Source organism: Mus caroli, chromosome 5, assembly GCF_900094665.2.
Source record: "Mus caroli chromosome 5, CAROLI_EIJ_v1.1, whole genome shotgun sequence".
NCBI lineage: Eukaryota > Metazoa > Chordata > Mammalia > Rodentia > Muridae > Mus > Mus caroli.
The window spans coordinates 100,363,492-100,382,201 of NC_034574.1; the positions used below are offsets into that span (position 1 = coordinate 100,363,492).

The 18,710-nt window shown below is 41.4% G+C and overlaps 1 protein-coding gene across 2 annotated transcripts in view; it reads left to right on the plus strand.

Moving 5' to 3' along the window:
* The window catches only part of Kiaa1107 (KIAA1107 ortholog), a 71,572-nt gene that overhangs the window by 12,763 nt on the left and 40,099 nt on the right, over positions 1–18,710 (plus strand). For both annotated transcript variants that reach the window (XM_029477580.1, XM_021162653.2), the window contains exons 3-5: positions 480–676; positions 7,968–8,085; positions 17,212–17,301. In XM_029477580.1, coding sequence (XP_029333440.1) covers positions 480–676; positions 7,968–8,085; positions 17,212–17,301 — 405 coding nt within the window. The remainder of the gene's footprint in view (positions 1–479; positions 677–7,967; positions 8,086–17,211; positions 17,302–18,710) is intronic.

The window sequence follows — 18,710 nt, forward strand, 5'->3', positions numbered from 1 at the left end:
AGCTGAGGATGTTTTCTTATACTAATCATGAGAAGTGGCTTATTTTTTCTTTTCTTATGATTTTTTTTTTGTCTTTTTTACCTTGTCTGCTTTAACCCAGTAATCCTGGATGTCAAAAGTGAGTTGGGACATGTTCTTCTTCTACGTTTTTGTAAATGAAAATTGTGAAAGATTTAATTCTTAAAGAGTTTAGGAAAAGTTGCCAGCCAGGCCATCTAGTCCTGGTTTTTTGTTTGTTTTTTTGTTTTGTTTTGTTTGCAGGGCCTTGTGCATGTTAAGCAGGTGCCACATCCTCAACACCATATGCCCTGGATGTGGTGTTGCACAGCCGTAACCCCAGCACGTGAGAGATGGAGGTCACTCTCGGCAGCATAGCGAGTTCAAAACCAGCGTGGGACACAGGAGATCCTGTCTCAGAGAAAAAGACAAAAAAAAAAATCACCTTTATTTTAATTAATATTTTATATTTTGTCTTTTAGGGTTGTATATTCATCAAACAAAAACATAAAAAACTATGAAGAGGAAATTGTTAAAAAACTGAAAGTGGGAAGATTAATGCCAGAAAATGGGCCAGACGTCAGCTTCCCGCAGTGTAGAACTTCGTCTGACTGTTTTCTTGGGAAAGGTGAAATTCCAGAGAATATTACTGGTGGAGGTGACAGCTTTATTTCCAAGGGTGAGATGTTTGTTGGATTTTCATAAAACTTTACAGCCACGTGCTGAGATATATTCTGTAATAGCGAAGAGCATGTTGTGGAGCTGCTCTGCCAAGCCTTTTTTGTTTAAGGGACCTGGAAAGGGAAGCCACACTGCGGTCACCTTCCCGTTTCCCTGAGTAACTACTGCAAATATAGCTACATATAGTTCCTCATTGTCTTTCCAGCAACTTCAGCCTCAGTACTGCCACCTCCATTTAATATGCTCCAATAAGAAGAGAAGTTCTAGCAAACATAGAGCTAGTTCTAACACAGCATATATATAGTCCTTAAATGACCAGGAAACACAACAGTTGCCATAGCATGGAAACTTTGTCTTGAGGCATTTAAAAAAGAATATAACCTGGTAAAAATGATAATCGGTTTCACTGGTTAAATGGTTAAGAAACACATGAGTTCGTAATGTTCATTGTACATAAATACTACAGAGCATGTGGTATTCCATCTTGAAATTGACTGTTTTCTTATGGAAATAGGCATCACAATGCTTGCAGATTTAAAGTTAATTATTAATTGATAGAAAATGGAGATTAATTAGGCAGATATTCCAACAGGAACCTGAGGCCTTTGGATCAAACAGTAGACCTTATATTATTCATGGACCACCTTGGAGCCATTTAGTTGACATTAAATTAATGAGGCACTGTAGTGAGGACTCATGTTACCATGCCTGTGCAGTGAAATTGCACTACAGAAAAAAACAGCAGCATTCCCACAAAATTAAGAAATGTTGAGGGCTTATGCATAGGACATGATTGTATAATAACTTACTAGTGTTTCATGAGGAGCAACAGCCAAACTGATTGTGTTACATTTAAACATAAAAGTAAACGAGACAGTGGTCCTGCCCTGAGTTAGTTTGGAGATAGGTAGGTGTGGTACAGGTTGTTCAGAGAATACAGATAGAGCACATATAACCTGAACTACACTTCCAGAGAAAGTTGCATGGTGCAGGCAACTTCTTTTGCTGTAGTTTTGCTTTATTCTAGGGGTTAAAAATTAGTTTTCACTGTTAAGCAAATAGTCTAACGCTGAGCATATCCCTAGTCCTGTTCACCAAGTTGCCTGGCCTTGAACTCACCTTGAATCCCACACAAGCCTTATGCTTGCCGTCTGCAGGCCTGCACCTGCATATGCTTTGGTTGAATCCCAAAGAAAAACAAATTAGTGCAGCAAAACTACTTAAGGAAGGATAGTCCAGGTGAAGTACAGGACTGCCTGCCTGGAAGCAGAGGGAAAGTAGAACATGGGCTTATTTATTTATAATGGGAACAGGGAGGGTTAGGGTACAGGCAGGATGCAGTTAGAGACTTGAGCTTGTGAGAGCCATACAGAAAGGGTAACCGTGTTTGTCCAAAGCAGAATAGTTATGAAAGAGTAAAAGAAATGCTTGCTGGAAATGTATTTGTATCTTATTACTCACAGAGGTAATGGTTCTGAGGCCTTCTCTCACCCAGGACACCCAAGCCTGCTGATGCTTACATCCGCTGTATGAAGAGCATAGAGCTATGTACCATTTCTACATCTCCTGTATGCTTACAGTTCTAGGTTACTGAGAACACCTAACACAGTGTAAGTAGTCCTTACACTGTGCTTTTTAGGGAGTACTGACAAGAAGAAAGCCAGTCAGTGCTTGTTCAGCTCGCATGTAACCATGCTGGCCTCAAGTGTACAGTATGCTAATTTGAGTATAGTATGCTAATGTGAGTATGCAAATGAATGCTGGATATCCTGAAGACCTGTGAAAGGATTGAAGGCTTGTTTGCATGGGGTCAGGGTAGTGCTTTTTATTTGACAAATCCAAGTGTTCCTATTGAGACTTTTCTGGAATTCTGGTATTTGTTTGCTCATGTGTGTGCTGCCATGCATTTGTGTGTGCAGAAGCCAGAAGAGGGTGTCAGATCCGCTGGAGTTAGAAGTTACTGTCAGCTGCCTGAAATGGGTGCTAGGAACTGAGCCCTGGTCCTCTGGAGGAGCCGCCAGTGCTTTTCTCTGTAGTTATTTTTAACTTGCTTTGCTTCCTTCCTTTTGTCTTTCTTTGTGAGATGTGTATGAGCGTTTGTTTTGGTGAGGGCAGTGCTAGAGCATGAGCCCAGGACCTTTCTTTCTTTGTGAGTTTTATTTTTGGTTTTTATTTATTGGCAGTGGTGCTAGGGAATGTTCAGGACCTTGCTTGTGCAGGCAGGTGTACTGCTATTGAGCTGTGCCCTGCACTGCCCAGAGGCTGGAGTAGTTTAGTCTTTCTGGAAATCCCCATCTCGAGGTCATCTGGGGGCACTTCCCTAATTTGCCTGTTAGCCTAAAGTAGGTGTCGTCTTTAAGGTCTCATTTATGGACAACAAAGAGGCTTCTCTCAGAAAATTCTGAGAATTTTAGCACCGCTGCCAGGACCCAGGGAGACTGGGACCAAGTGTATGTCTTTATTGCCCACTGCTACAGTATATTCAGATTCAGTACTGTTGGAGTGCAGGAGGAAGGTTGTGATATTTAGTGTAGCCCATCAAATTAACTTGGTTTCCTTTTGATATGTTTCTAGATTTTTCCATTTGTGTCAAGCCTTTTTTTCACATCTCCCATTGTATTATATGGTTTAGGTTTTTGGAAGGAATTGTAGATGTTGCATCTTTCCTTGCCTGATGCTTAGCTCTTCAGATATATATGTAGCATTTAATACATTATTCAGTGACTATTTAGGAGATGTATTAGGCACCGTCCTAGGTCTGAAGGAATGACTGAAGTACATCACTGGCTCCTTGTACCTGGTTAGAGAACTCAGGGTGAGGTAGAATTAACACTAGCCTAGAGAAGAAATGGAGATGTCTGCATAGGTGACATAGGAAGAACGGGGATGGAATCAGCAGCTTTAGCCTCATTAAAGAGTGATTGAAGATTTGAAGAAAGGAAGGAGAGGTTAGCCATTGAAGTGCCTTGGAGAAAAACGTGCAAGGCAGAAGTGTCCAGTGCAAAGTCTGAAGGTGAGGCTGTCCCAGATTGGAGATAAGAGGAAGAATTTTACATAGAAATAAATGTACTGAAGTCAGAAAGGTGTAGGGAGTCAGGTACTGTGGGGCTTGAAACACAATGCTAAAGACTGGGTTTTACTCCAAAAGAAATGAAATGAACAATATGAGTTTTTTTAAGTATTTATTTATTTTTATGTCATATATATGGGTATTTTTGCCTGCATGTACCATGTGCATGCAGAGGCCAAAGGGCACTAGAGCCCCTGGAACTGGAACTGGAAACTGCATAGTATTGGCACAGAGACAGACAGGTAGATTAGTGGAGAAGAATTGAAGACCCAGAAATAAACCCACACACCTATGGTCACCTGATCTTTGACAAAGAAGCCAAAACCATCCAGTGGAAAAAAGACAGCATTTTCAACAAATGGTGCTGGTTCAAGTCTTGGTGGTCGGCTTGTAAGAGAATGCAAATCGATCCATTCTTATCTCCTTGTACAAAGCTCAAGTCCAAGTGGATCAAGGACCGCCACATAAAACCAGATAAACTGAATCTAGTAGAAGAGAAAGTGGGAAAGAGCCTTGAACACGTGGGCACAGGGGAAAAGTTCCTGAACAGAACACCAGTGGCTCAGGCTCTAAGATCAATAATTAACAAATGGGACCTCATAAAATTGCAAAGTTTCTGTAAGGCAAAGGACACTGTCAGTAGGACAAAACAGCAATCTACAGATTGGGAGAATCTCTTTACCAACCCTACATCTGATAAAGGGCTAATATCCAATATAGATATTAGAATCTCATAGAACTCAAGAAGTTAGAGTACAGAGAACCAAATAACCCTATTAAAAACTGGGGAACAGAGCTAAATAAGGAATTGTCAACTGAGGAATCTCAAATGGCCAAGAAGCAACTTAAGAAATGTTCAACATTCTTAGTCATCAGGGAAATGCAAATCAAAACAACCCTGAGATTCCACCTCACACCAGTCAGAATGGCTTAGATCACAAACTCAGGTAGCAGCAGATGCTGGTGAAGATGTGGAGAAAGAGGAAAACTCCTCCATTGCTGGCGGGATTGCAAGCTGGTACAGCCACTCTGGAAATCAGTCTGGCAGTTCCTCAGAAAATTGGACATAGGACTACTGGAGGATCCAGCAATACCATAACTGGGCATATACCCAAAAGATGCTCCAACATAATATGTGTAGCTCTGAATTTTTCTGTTGTTGCTAGGATCTGAACCCAGGACCTACAAAAGCAGCAATGCTCTTGGCCATTTAGCTGTCTCTCCAGCCCTGCAGAGGGTTGAGCTGACTAGATTGTGCTCTGGATGCTCTGTTGAAAGTAGGCTGTGGGGATCAAGTTGGATTTGGGTAGAGCAGCCGATGTGCTGAGTGGTGGGTGGATTATGGGCCCTTCAGAGTGGTCCACATAATTCTCTCATTGTAGTTTGTACTGAATGAACTTGGTTAGTAGAAATCTATTAAGTAACTAGCCTTCATCAGATATGGCTTGTTAAAATATAATTTTAAGAACAAGTAAATGTAGCTGAGTTTAGTTCTAGCAGGGAACAATTGGTGAATCAGACAGCACTCAGAAGCAAACTGGACAGTTCTTAAGAGATAAAGTTCTTAGAGATGAGAAAGGGAGGCCTGGAAGTTAGTCCTTAGAGGAGCTAGCACAAAGTTGCCCTTCAAAAGTCTTTATTAGGAGAAAGTGCTGAGACCATGGGAGTCACTGCAGGCCTTCAGGTAGGAGGGCATTAAAACATAAATGGGGTCAGAAAAATAAAGGAACTTCTCTCTCTCTAACGCCCTGGGAGGAGTGAAAGAGCTACTGTGACAGGCCAGGGGCAGAGAAGAGAGCCTTCAGAGGACTCTGAACACAGGAAATACCGGACTGCGAGCTTTTAGGGGCTGGTAGGAACTTCCACACTGTGTATTTTGGGGTGTAATAGCCAAATATGACAAAGGACAGAGGAGCCAGGCACCATGGATCAGCCGCTCAGTTACTCTTCAGTTGCTGTGGTACAATACCCTGGCAAACGGTTTATTTCTGATTTGTTTGGCATACAGCCCCTCAATGTGGGGAAACATAGCAGAGAGCCTAATGCCAGCCTCTTAGGAAGCAAAGTGACTATATCTCATCTGCACATAGGAAGTGAGGCCATGGAACCTCAGAGCCTGTTGCCAGTGATGTACTTCTTCCAGCAAGGTGCCCCTTCTAAAGGTTCCGTAACATTCTCAACGCACAGACTAGGGATCAGGTGTTCAAGTGCATGAGCCTGTGGTGGGGGTGTAGGAATGACACACATATTTCATAGTCAAACCACAACAGCCGGGTATTGTTAGATCACAGCACACCAAGGGAAGAGCTGCAGGGACAGACCCATGACCTAACACGGAGCATGGAGATCAAGTACAGAAATAGCACATCTGGCTACAGCTATACCTTAGCTTCTCTGGACCTAGTCTGATCAGTTGGCTGCTTGTAATTGGGTTAGGTTTGGATGCATTACCAAAAACACATACTTTAAGTTAGGTTTTACTTGCCAAGTGAGTTGGCAGTTGATAATGTGGGACTTCAAAGTATAGAAATAGTCTTAGGTCATACTTGATTTAGTACAGTGTAACATACACACAATGATATGCCAATGATCTCTATTATATCTGTGAAGTACAATATAAAATTTATTTTACTTTCATTAGTTTTTTTATTATATATTTTTAATTTATTATTATATTTTACTTTTACCTGAAAGGTAACTCTTTGGGAGACGTTTTTTAAATACTTATCTCTGTATATGTCTTCATGTCTTCATGCTATTTATAGTGCTGACCTTACAATAAGTGCTTCACATTTTCTGTTGATTTCCATTGAGTCTCTATTCGCCTACCTGTCATGCTAGCCATAGGTTCATAAAGTAGCATAGGCTAGTCATCTTTCTGTTACAAGAAAATGTCTGGGATAATTTGTTAGGAGAAAAGATGGGAGAATGGTGCTAGAGAAATGGCTCAGCAATTAAGAGTACCTGATGCAGAGGACCTGAGTTCGTTTCCCAGCACCCACGTGTCATGGCTCACAAACAGCAGCAGCTCCAGATTCTGGTGACCCCCCCCCCCCACACACACACACACAGAGGTTTGCTTAGGCTCATGGTCTAGGGGTCTTCACCTTTCCTCTGTGCCTCTGGTACAAACGGTGGACTGCATGGTAGAGCAAACTGGACAGAACAAATTGCTCACCTCATAGCAGAAGAGGAAGAGGAGGGCTTGGGGTGCTGTTCAGTTGCCAGAGGGACAGCCTTGCATGCAAGAAGTCCTGGGTTTAATTCCCAATACCACATAAACCACGTGGTGACACAATCCTGTAATCCTAACAAACTGGAAGTTAGAGGCAGGAGACTCATGAATGCATGTCATGTATAGCTATGTAGCTAGTTTGAGGCCAGGGTCTGACAATTCATTTCAGATGACAGAAGCACTTCCCACTTGTTCCCACACTGCCAGTGGCCACAGTATCTCTAGTGGAAGCATGGCATATTCTAGGCCTTTTACAGATGGACCTCTGGAGGCCAGTCAGTGTCCAAGCCATAGCTTAGGAGGCAAGGAGCTGAGTATTAGAAAGGAACATCGGGCCTAGCAAACACAGAAGTGGATGTTCACAGTCAGCTATTGGATAGATCACAGGGCCCCCAATGGAGGAGCTAGAGAAAGTACCCAAGGAGCTAAAGGGGTCTGCAACCCTATAGGTGGAACAACAATATGAACTAACCAGTACTCCCAGAGCTCGTGTCTCTAGCTGCATATGTATCAGAAGATGGCCTAGTCGGCCATCGTTGGAAAGAGAGGCCCATTGGACTTGCAAACTTTAGATGCTTCAGTACAGGGGAACCCCAGGGCCAAGAAGTGGGAGTGGGTGGGTAGGGGAGTTGGGGGGAGGGTATGGGGAACTTTTGGGATAGCATTGGAAATGTAAATGAGGAAAATACCTAATAAAAAAATTAAAAAAAAAGAAAGGAACATCAGTACTGCAGACATACCCTTTGCTAATTCTATAGTATTGACACATATGAATATAACTATATTTCAAGGTATATTTAATTAATACATATTTCAAAATAGGAAATATAAGTGATTTAAAAGTTTTTACTTTATTTTCAATTTGCTGCTTAAGTATTCTAGCTAATTGAGAAAATTATGAAGAAGACTTTTTGCAGGCATTAGAAAATGAAATTTGGGGATGTCTAATATTAAAGGAGCTGCTTTTTGTCTTCTCTTTTAAAGCTGATTCTGACCTGGAGCCTGCATCTGAGTTAGGAGGAGATCTGCTGAAGCTTTACCTGAATCAGCACTACCCTGACATTGACATTTGTGTTGATGGGAGAAGCTTCCGAGCGCACAGGTGGGCACTGATGGATTTGCTGGTGGGACATGGGTTCAGAGAAGAGTGGGTGGTTTTCCAGCACATTCCTGCAGACACAGGGCTCCACAGCGTCTGTTCAGGGTCAGAATCTGGCAGAGGAGAAGCTGGCCACCAGACAGGGCTTCATGCCTGCAGGCTCACATATGCACAAGTTTCAGTCTGAGCAAATCTGCTCAAATCCATGTGAACCTGAGATTTCATCAGAAGAAGTGTTCTGCCTAAAATAGGTTTAAAATTCATGTTAACAGAAAATGTAGTTATGCAGTTTTTAATTTTCATGGGCATTATAGTAATATTTGTATTACTATACTAATAAGCATGTAATAACATAATTTCTACACGAATAGCATATATTGTATTGGATACACTTTGGCTCAAATTCTGTGATTCTGAAGAGGATGTTTATGAATAACATTGATTAGGAGGTCTGATGCTACATTGTATTTAAAAATATATTTTGTGCTTTAGACTTGACTGCTGAGATAGCTCAGAGTTTTTAGATTTTAGATTAAAGCCTACTCGCTGTTTTGGTCATGCTCTTTTGGTTGTTAAGTACCTAAAATCTACTTAACAGAAGAAAAAAATTAACAAGAAATAGAAATTGTTTGTTAGAACTGGAGGGAAAGAAACATAGGTAGGTCTCAGCTGTGGATGAGGACCAGCCAGAAGCCTGAGGGACCAGACAGTTCTCCCTCCACACTTCAAATAGGAAGGTTGATAGGAAGTTCCTCTGTGTGCACCTACAGAGGATGAAGCAGACTTTGCTGTGGTGTGGGGTGTGTGTGTGTGTGTGTGTGTGTGTGTAAGCAGGCTTGTATGCATGTTAGGGTGCACATGTGTGTGGAGGCCCACATTGAGATCAGGTGTCTTCCTTGACCACTTTCCATTCTGAGGCAGAGTTTTTGGCTAAACCCAAAACTTGCCAATCGTGGTCCCTAGGGTTCACCTACCTCTGCCTCAGAAGTGCTTGCATTAGAGACAGAAGCCATGGCTACTTGCTTTTATATGGGCTCTGGGGGAAACCACAGACTTTAGTCCTTATCTTTGTATGGCAAGCACTTTATCTACTGAGCAGTCTCCACCCAAGAAGCAATGTTGAAGACTCCATAGCAGTAGTTTTAGAATACAGGAATACCTCCTAAACTCAGAAATCCTACTGATTGTCCAGTTAATTGTGACAACAGTGCACTAAGGAGACTGTTTACTGCTCAGAATTTGGTGACATAGGTAATACATATTAATATTTTCCTAAGTTATATCATCATCATCAATATCATCAAAGTTTAGCTAAACTTTGGCCTCAAACTCACAATTCTCTTATCTCAATATCCTGAGTGCTGACCTAAGAGACATACATAACTATACTTAGCACTTTCCTAATTCTTAAGAAATTTTCATTATTATATCAAAATACAGAACTTGGTAGAGATTAGACAATATGTTTTACATGTCATATTATACATTTATTAAACTGTGAGGGTGTGTGTGTGTCTGTCTTTCTGTCTGTCTGCCTGTCTGCATGTTTGCCTGTCTGCATTTTGCCAACAATATTTTAAATTTTTACTTCATTTTGTACCAAATTTTTTCTTGAGGCCACATGAGCACTGAAGTTCTGCTAATCGGACCCTTAAGCCACCGCTGCCACAGAGGAAAGGCAGAACCTCATGAGCATGAACATTTGCAGTTTGTCCTCAGTGCTTACATATGGCCTTTCCCTTTTGTGCCTTAGACTGGACTAAGTGGACTAAGAGTAATTTCAAGAGCTAGAACTAGAATATTAGGTTTTTGAGTCACCAGGTAGGCACCAGGAGCTGAACTTAGGTTCTCTGAAGAGCAACAGTGCTCTTAAGCGTCGAGCTGTCTCTCAGCCCCTAGAGCTTCTCAGCCTGCTAACTCAGTGGCCCTTTAGGGCAGTTCCTCATGTTGCAGGGACCCCAGCCATAACATTATTTTGCACTACTTCATAACTGCAATTTGGCCACTGTTATGAATCATAATGTAAATACTTTTGGAGATAAAGGTTTGCCAAAGGGGTCGTGACCCCCCAGGTTGAGAGCCATTGTCCTAGAGTGTTAGATCTGGTTTTCATTTATGGTTAGTTTTGTTCATCTTGCAGTAAAAAGGAAATCTGGATTAATAGAAAAGCAATTTCCTAAGGAGATATTTTAAAATATGACCTATTTTGCTACCTTGTTTTGCATATTATGATAGTAAATTCTGCATCATGTTATCTTTCTGGTTCAAATTTGAACTGTAGTTCATAGTAATTCTGTTAAGTTCAAAGAATTGAGACAAATAGCTCAGAAAATACACATTTGTGAGTAGACCATGTCTTTCTCTCTGACCTTACTCATCCCCAGCACTTCTGCCCCAGTCAGAAGTGAAGGGAGTTTTACTAAGGATGGAAGGGGGCAGGTGAGTCCGGTGGCCTCAGAGCTCCCACGCGTTACTCAGGTTCTCTTCCTGACACTGTTCTCAGTGCTAAGCAGCAGACTGCTGCTGATTTGTGGAGCTCAGCTGCATCAGTCTCCTGCCTCGACTCCACTTGATTAGCTGATGAGTCCTATCTACATATAGAGCATTTCTGTTTGCTCCTATTTCCTCCTGGCACCTCAAAGCTACATCCCAACAGCTACCCCCAAACAACCACTCTGTTGCTGCCCTCCCATTTTAAAATGCTATTTATTTTAATGTTTGGTAAGACAAACTGAATGTTACACTTTGAAGGTAATTTATTTTCTGAGTCACATTAAGATTCTATCATATTGCCTTATTGAAAAATCAAAGCAGTGATTCCTAATTTTAGCTTCATGACACTCAGGATCTGGTGTTTTCTTATCAGTGTTCGGTATTATATTACTAGACGTTCATTGTTGAATTATGATGTTGTCCAGTCCTTCTTTAAGATTAGTGAGTTATACAGTATCAGAAGCTCAGTGAGTTACTCTGGGCTAGGCCACTATCTATGCATCTTTGGGTACATTAGCCAAAAGCCTTTCAGAAGTAGCAGGCTTTAGTGAGTTGGTCTTTCTGAATTTGTATTCTGATTTCAGCATTTACTAATAGTGGGTAAGTTCTTTAATCTCTTGAGTCTAAATTTCTTCATTTGTAAAAGTAAAAATAGTAATAATAGTAAGTATAGAACAAGAGGCAGTATGAACTGAATCAGATATTCACAAAACCCACATCTCTGTGTGGCTAGCGTGTTGTAACACTTGGAACCAAATGTTAGTTGCTCTACATACACACTAGACGTCTGGAGAAGTATAGCATTGTCTGGGACACCTCCCTCTACAGCAGACTACAGGTATGCGACAAGATGAAGAAGGTGTAAGGTGGCTATAAGCCCAAGATATTTATCTGATTCTTCACAGAATAAATTTGCTATTCCCTGTCTTTACAGGATTTATACTTAATGATATAGTTATATCTACTTAATTATAAGATTTCTCATTACAAAAGAAGGTTATTAGCATCTTAGTATTGTTTTACTAATGGTGATTTGTCAACGTGAGAGGCTTAAAATAATGCTAAGATAGGCAAGCAATACACAAAAAGAGGGGAGATCCTTAGTGCCACTAGCCTTTGAGGAGGTTGTGAAGGGGAAACTAAAAGCAAGAAGAAGCACTAGGTGACTGAAACAAGGAAGGCATGCAGACCACAGACTGCTGAGCTCTGCTTCAAGCTCCCAGGTGCGCTCTGGAGAACTTGCTGGCAGCATCCAGCTCAGTACACTTGCCCAGCAGATCATTTTCTACTGAGCCTTACCTCTGTCCTAAGTTTGTACCTTCCAGAAAAATAAATTTGGCTTAGTGATAAGTTCCAGAGTGATTTTCACCTCCAGTGTAAAGGTGAACTGTAAATCCTACTGCCTGTGTTTAAAGAAGGAAGCTTTGAGCTTTCCTGGTCATACTGTCTTCAAACTCCAATGGAGGTCATGAAGGATATCACCAGGGATCTCAGAGCAGTAACACTTTAAATGTTTAGGGGTGAGCAGGCAGACTTGTGGCCCTCTGTCCTACCCAGTAAAGCTCTGTGAAATTGACAAAAAAGTTCATACCTTCCAAAAATTACTTGGGTATATTCCCATATACCTATCCCATTTGGATTGTCATTTTGATGTCATAAATTGATAAATACTGTACAATCCAGCAATATGTAGAATATAAAAAGTTGCCATTCCAGGGGCATCTGAGGTGGGTGCTTTGAATATATAATTAGGGAAGGGGCACTTAGAGCCTGCTGTTGAGTTCAGTTAACAATATAAAGTGTAGTGAGAGCTGCTGAGATATAGCCAGTACCACACTCAGATGAATTCACCAAGGTCTTTAACCCATTTTTCATTTTAGAGAAATTTGAGCTAGAAACCATGATAAATACATGTATCATTCTTGCAAGAAAGAAGAGCTCTGATTAGTGAATCCTTTTTAAAGAAAGATTGGCCTTACAGTGACAGACAAACGTGTGAGGGACCTTTATGAGGTGCTATGGATGGAACCTAGAGCTCTGCCACTGAGCTACCTTTCCACCCTGCACGTTCATTCCACGTAATTGTCTATGATGTCTGTGATGTGCCAGCTTGTTTTAAAACCCTAATACATTAGATTAGTTTAGTTTCTTTGAGACAGGGTTTCTCTGTGTAGCCCAGGCTGCTCTGGAACTTGCTCTGTAGAACAGGCTGGCCTTGAACTCACAGAGATCTGCCCGTCTTTGCCTCCCTAGTGCTGGGAGTAAAGTCATGTGCCACCACCACGCAGCTAGCTTTGGTTAATCAACTGTGAATTTTGCTATATTTTATCATTAGATACAGCATTTATTGTACTTTACAATTTAACTTTAAAAGGCTATTCCATGAAAGCTGCAGTCAAAACATATGCTCTAAAATATTTGTCACGAAGTAGAGTACATAATGGTGACATTTTCAAAAAGTGTCTGCACTCTTCTGGGTTTGAGCCTTAATCAGTTATGTGGAGCTAAATAAAGCAAGATCTACTTTCCCCACCTCCTCCCTTAAAGCAGGAAGACTTAAAAGTTATCTCCTCGGGAGCCCTTTCTGAGCAATGCAGGCCATTGTTCTGCATGGAATGTGAATCTAGTTCAGCTAGCATCAGGCAGTGTGGACTGGCATTGTCCTGAAGCAGCAGCAAGGGGGAAATGAGGGCATCTGGGTACAGCCAGAAGCAGTGTTGTCAGTTGAGATCAAATTTAGTCAAAAGAAGAAAATAGTTTCTGACATGTTGGAAACTAAAAAGGATGTTTCAAAGATTCTTAATATACCATGCCATCCACGGCACCGTTAACTGGAGGCAGATGTCCTAATTAAAAAGGAGTCTTTTCTAAGTTTCTATTTTAAGGTCAGAGTAATCACTTACGCCTCGGACGCTTTTAATGCTTTCTCTGGAGAGAGCTAGCATGCTGTGAGAGTTCAAATCTTGTGATGCAGACGCAGGGTTAGAGTAGATTGCAGGAGGTATGCACAGTAACTTTGAGAGAGCATGGGGGAAGCCAGAGAAGCCTGGGGCTTGTCAGACTCCAGCACTGAGCTGACCTTGGAAGAAGGAATGGCCTGTATGCTGCTACATGTGTCTGGGGACACCCCCACAAGGCTCTTGGAAAATGTCGAAGCAATCATCCATTAGAAAAGCCCATCGCCCAGATACTTAGAGGCACCTTTCTCCTCCACTCTGCTCAGTTATGGCAAGAATGACTCATGAGGAGGTGGCTCTGGAATCAGTGTGCCTTAGACTTCAGAGTGCTGTTACACAAGTCAGTGGTCAGAGGCATTCTCATGACTGTCCACACAAAAGTCATGACATGCTGTGTATTTGTCTAACTTTACTATTAGGCTTAGCCAGATAAATGGTATCAATAGAACGTTAGACTTCTAATGGTATTGTTCATTAAGGCTTTTTGATGGATTGGGCATGGTGGTAGATTACAATTAGATATAACTAATTGCAGCACTCGGGTGACTGAGGCAGGAGAGTCACCAGGTGTTCATATCCCATCTAAACCAGCCAGTTCAAGATAATCCTAAGAAACTTAGTCAAACCTGTCTCAAAAACTATTCTGTAACAGTTGTTCGATGCACACTCATAGACTGCGTGCTGCTGAGACTGAGGTCCATGAGGGACAAAGGTGACACACACAGAGTAGGATAGTGCACACATAGGCTGTACAGTGAGATTACTGTAGGAGAATAGCCAGTGCAGGTGTCTTGAAGGGCTGCCCAGTGCACTGCTAACCTTGGACATCTCTGAAGGCTGGGGTTGAAGTAAAAAGGGGCAAGTGAGGAACTTAAGACCTCATTTATACAGTTCAGTAGCGCACTTCTACAGACGTCTTAGAATTTAAAATCTTGCTTTTGACTTTCCTTGCTTTAGGAAGGAATCACAAACTGTAATGTTTGTAATCTGTCCATGTAGACTCAGTCATACTTTACAGACTCTACCTTTAGTCTACCTTAATGCTTTGTTGTTGTTGTTGTTTTGTTTGTTTGTTTGTTTGTTTTGAGATAAAGTCCTGCTCTGTAATCCTGGCTGGCTGATCTGAGTTCTCTATGTACAGTGGCCTCAACTTTGTCTCTATTCCTGTGTCTGCCTTTCCAATACTTGGGTTACAGGCATGCACCCCATGCCTGGCTTCTGTATTAAAACAGAATTCTTAGATCAGTGATTTGATCCTGTGAGTCTTTTTTTTTTCTTTCCCTATGTGCGTGCGTGCGTGCGTGTGTGCGTGTGTGTGTGTGTGTGTGTGTGTGTGTTTTATTTTCTTACATGTGTGGTTCATGTAGATATACTTGGGAAGGTCAGAAGTCAACCTTGAGTATCTTCCTCTGCTGCCATCCATCTTATATTCTTTTAAAATTACATTTATTAGTGTGTATGTGCATGTGTGCATGCCATGGCATGTTGGTAGAGATCATAAGACAGTCTGTGAGAGCCAAGTCCCTCCTTACACCATGTCAGTCCCAGAGACTGAATTCATGTCATCAACCTTGGCAGCAGTGTCTTTACCTGCTGAGACATCTTGCCATCCCTCCACGTTGTGTTTTGAGACAGCTCTCTCACTGAACCTGAAACTTTCCATTTTAAGTAGTCAGGCTGGCCGGCAAAGCATATAGTCTACATGGTTATATCTCCCCAGCCCTCTAAATACTCCAGTTTACAGGTGTGCTCCACTATGTCTTGCCAGAAGAGGGCTCAGATAGACCCCTGAGACTGAAGTTATAGATGTTTGTGAGCCACCATGTGGGTGGTGGGAATCAAATCTGGGTCCTCTGGAAGAACAGTCAGTTCTGAACCACGGAGCTGTCTCTGCAGAAAGTGTGGGTGCTGGTAATCCAAACTCGGGCCTTACATGTGCACACCAAGCACTTTATCCATTGAGCCTTCCTCCCAGCATCTTTTCCCAAGAGAGAATTTAGAAGCTAAGGGTTTTCCTCTTGTTGGTGCTTTAGCCAAGGGACATACATTTTGTTTTGTTCTAGGGGCTTGTTGTGGGTTTTGAGATGGGGGTCTCACTTTGTAGTCCTGGCTAGCCTGGAACTCACAGAGACCCGCCTGCCTTTCTCTTGAGTGATGGGATTAAAGGTGTGTGTCACTGGGTCTGATGATGCATTGTATTTTTAAAACTAAACCTGTGTTTCCTAATTTTTTATAGTTCTTCTTTACCAATGAACTGTGTTGAGCTTCCAAGTATTAGGGGATTTTTCACTATATCTCCATCACTGGTTGTGAAGAGAAAGATAAATGTTTAGTTAGATGAAAGTTTTAAAAGAAGAACACAAAATAAATATCTGTTGTAATTTCCTTTTGTGTAATGATTTTAATAGATTTTTGAAGATATGTTTTTGTGGTGATTGTTTTTAGAAAATGTATAACTTGTGATTATGAGGTAATTTTCTTCTTATATAGAGAAACTTTATCTTAGGGAGTATAAAAGGGGTTAAGAGAAAAAAATAAAAGGCTGGAGCCTTCTTTTGCTTTAACCATTCAATGTGTGTGTGTGTGTGTGTGTGTAGCTGTGTAAGCCATCGCCAGTGTGTCCTCCCGTCCCTGCTCTTCTCCACAGGCCCTACCCACAGTCCACCAGAGTGCAACACTGTTCTGTATGTAGGACTCAATGCTGCAGTCACAGTACTTAGAGTAAAACCCAATACAGATAAACTCAGTGGGAATTTGGGAATAAATAGTTAATATTTTATTTGAAAAGACAGGAAAATTAAAAAGGTCTCTCATTTCTTCAGGCCTAGAATATAGCCTTTGCCAAATGCAACTGCAGAGAATTCAGAATTAGAGCTTAGAACCTCTATTGAAAAGTCTGTCTTTAAAAAAATTCATTTACAGTGATTTCCACCTCTTTGCCTTTTTGTAAACTTTATTTTTATTTTATGTGTATCAGTGTTTGGCTTACATGTATGTATGTGTACCTGGTGCCCACAGGATGCCAGATGCCCTGGAACTGGAGCCATGTATAGTTGTCAGCTGCTTTGTGAGTTTGGGAACTTATTTAGGGCCTGTACAAGAGCAGCCAATGCTTTCAGCCATCCTTACAGCCCTTTCTTTTCTTGTTGGTGTTTCTTCTGCAAGTTGCTAAGTTATACAAGGCTGTATTTCAACAGTGCTAGCAGCATGTCACCAACAGAGAGCCATCTTTCACTCCTCTAACCCACAATAAGAGCACCTCCGGGTGCTCCATTTGTAGGTGATGATTTTGTAGTTTTGTAAATATAAAGAGCTTTTAAAAGAACAGTTTAAGTGATAATAAGGGCACTGTAATTTGTGTTTTACTGGACTGAACTTGCTTACTCCCTTTGTGTTTAGAGACAGAGTCTCATGAGGTAGCTAAGTTGACTTGAATCCCCCTGCCTCAGCTTTCCACATGTAGGATTACAGGTGCATGTTATCAAGACTGGCTTTTGAATTACTGTTTTAAACAAACAATGTATAAATGTGTAACTGTTTATAATTTTTGTTATAGGCATTCTATCAGTCAGTACAAACAAGACAAATAGGATGTTTAAAGAGGTGAAAATGAAAATTTTGTAAGATCTCCATTTGCACAGCATGTAAATGCTCACCTGTTTCCATCCTCTCTCTTTAGGGCCATTTTAAGTGCCAGGTCGAGTTATTTTGCTGCAATGCTGAGTGGCTGCTGGGCTGAAAGCTCCCAAGAGTGTGTTACTCTTCAAGGGTGAGTAAGCATAATGTTTCATGAGTCAGCATGACTGTAGAAGATTACAGATGACACTTACACACAGCATTCTTCCTGCATTCAGAAAAACAGATCTTAGATGGTAGAACTTCAGAACTGACGTTTTTCTAAAGCTAAAGGCAGAGGATCCCTTAGTAATCAAGGTCTTATCTGAATCTGCTCAGGCCCTGAAACAGAGCCGAGAGACTGCAGCACCACACACCGGTTCTCACACTTGTGAAGGCTGAGGGGTCATCAAGGCTTCCTTAGCTTGCTCCCTGTGTCTCCTGGGGTGTTTGCCATTTGTCTTGTCTGAAAGGATTTCTGTGGTATCTCTCCAAACACTACTCTGTCCTATCCAGGCTCCACCCTCTGCTTAATTTAAGCTTATCTCTTTCCAATGGCCTCCTCTTTCTGTGCTGAAGGCTGGAGCTTCAACGTCTGATCTGGAGAGGACACAGTCAGTTCCTAGTGCACACATGCATAGTGCACACATGCATAGTGCACACATGCATAGTGCACACATGCATAGTGCACACATTCAGATTAAGGGATATTTTAACTGGCAGGCATAAAGCTTCATTGTCCTGTGGGTAAGAGGAGTAAAAAGGCATACCTGCTGGTGACCTTTGTTATCACTGTTGAAATACAGCTTGAGGGGGCTGGAGAGATGCTCAGTGGTTAGAGACCTTCCTGCTCTCCACAGGACCCTCTGGGAGTTCCCAGTACCGATGTTTGGACAGCTTACAGAGGCCTGCAACTCCAGCTATGGGGATCTGCTGTCCTCTTCTGGACTTCATGGGTACCAGCACATATAGAAATAAATAAAAATTTTAAAAATCTAAAAAAAAAACCCAAAACAAACAAACAAACAAACAACCCAACTTGAAAGGCCTGTCTGCCAGACTGATGATGTTTTCCTTTGAGAAGAGAAGAGGTGGGACTGGCAGAAGCCACATATCTTTAGGAGTAGCTGCTTTGTGCTAATTTCAGAAACTGGTTTAGGGCCTGTTTCATATGCTTTAGACATCTACTTTTAAAACTGTCAATATATCCTATTAAAACTGAATTCAATGAGAATTCAAATTAAGGAATAATACTAGTTTGATTTAGAATCTAACTTTTGTACATGCCTTTTTATTTTTATGTCTCTCAGAATTCTCTTAGAATGAAGTAACTAGAATTTCTATGATCTATTCAATTGTTGTAAACCTTTCTTGTATATTTTATACAGATTTTTAGATATTAAATGAGTCTATGACATTGTTACAGAATGTAAAGTCCAATTTTTTTTTAAAAAATGTTTATATAGAGCCAGGCATGGTGGTGCACACCTTTAATCCCAGCACTTGGGAGGCAGAGGCAGGCGGATTTCTGAGTTTGAGGCCAGCCTGGTCTACAGAGTGAGT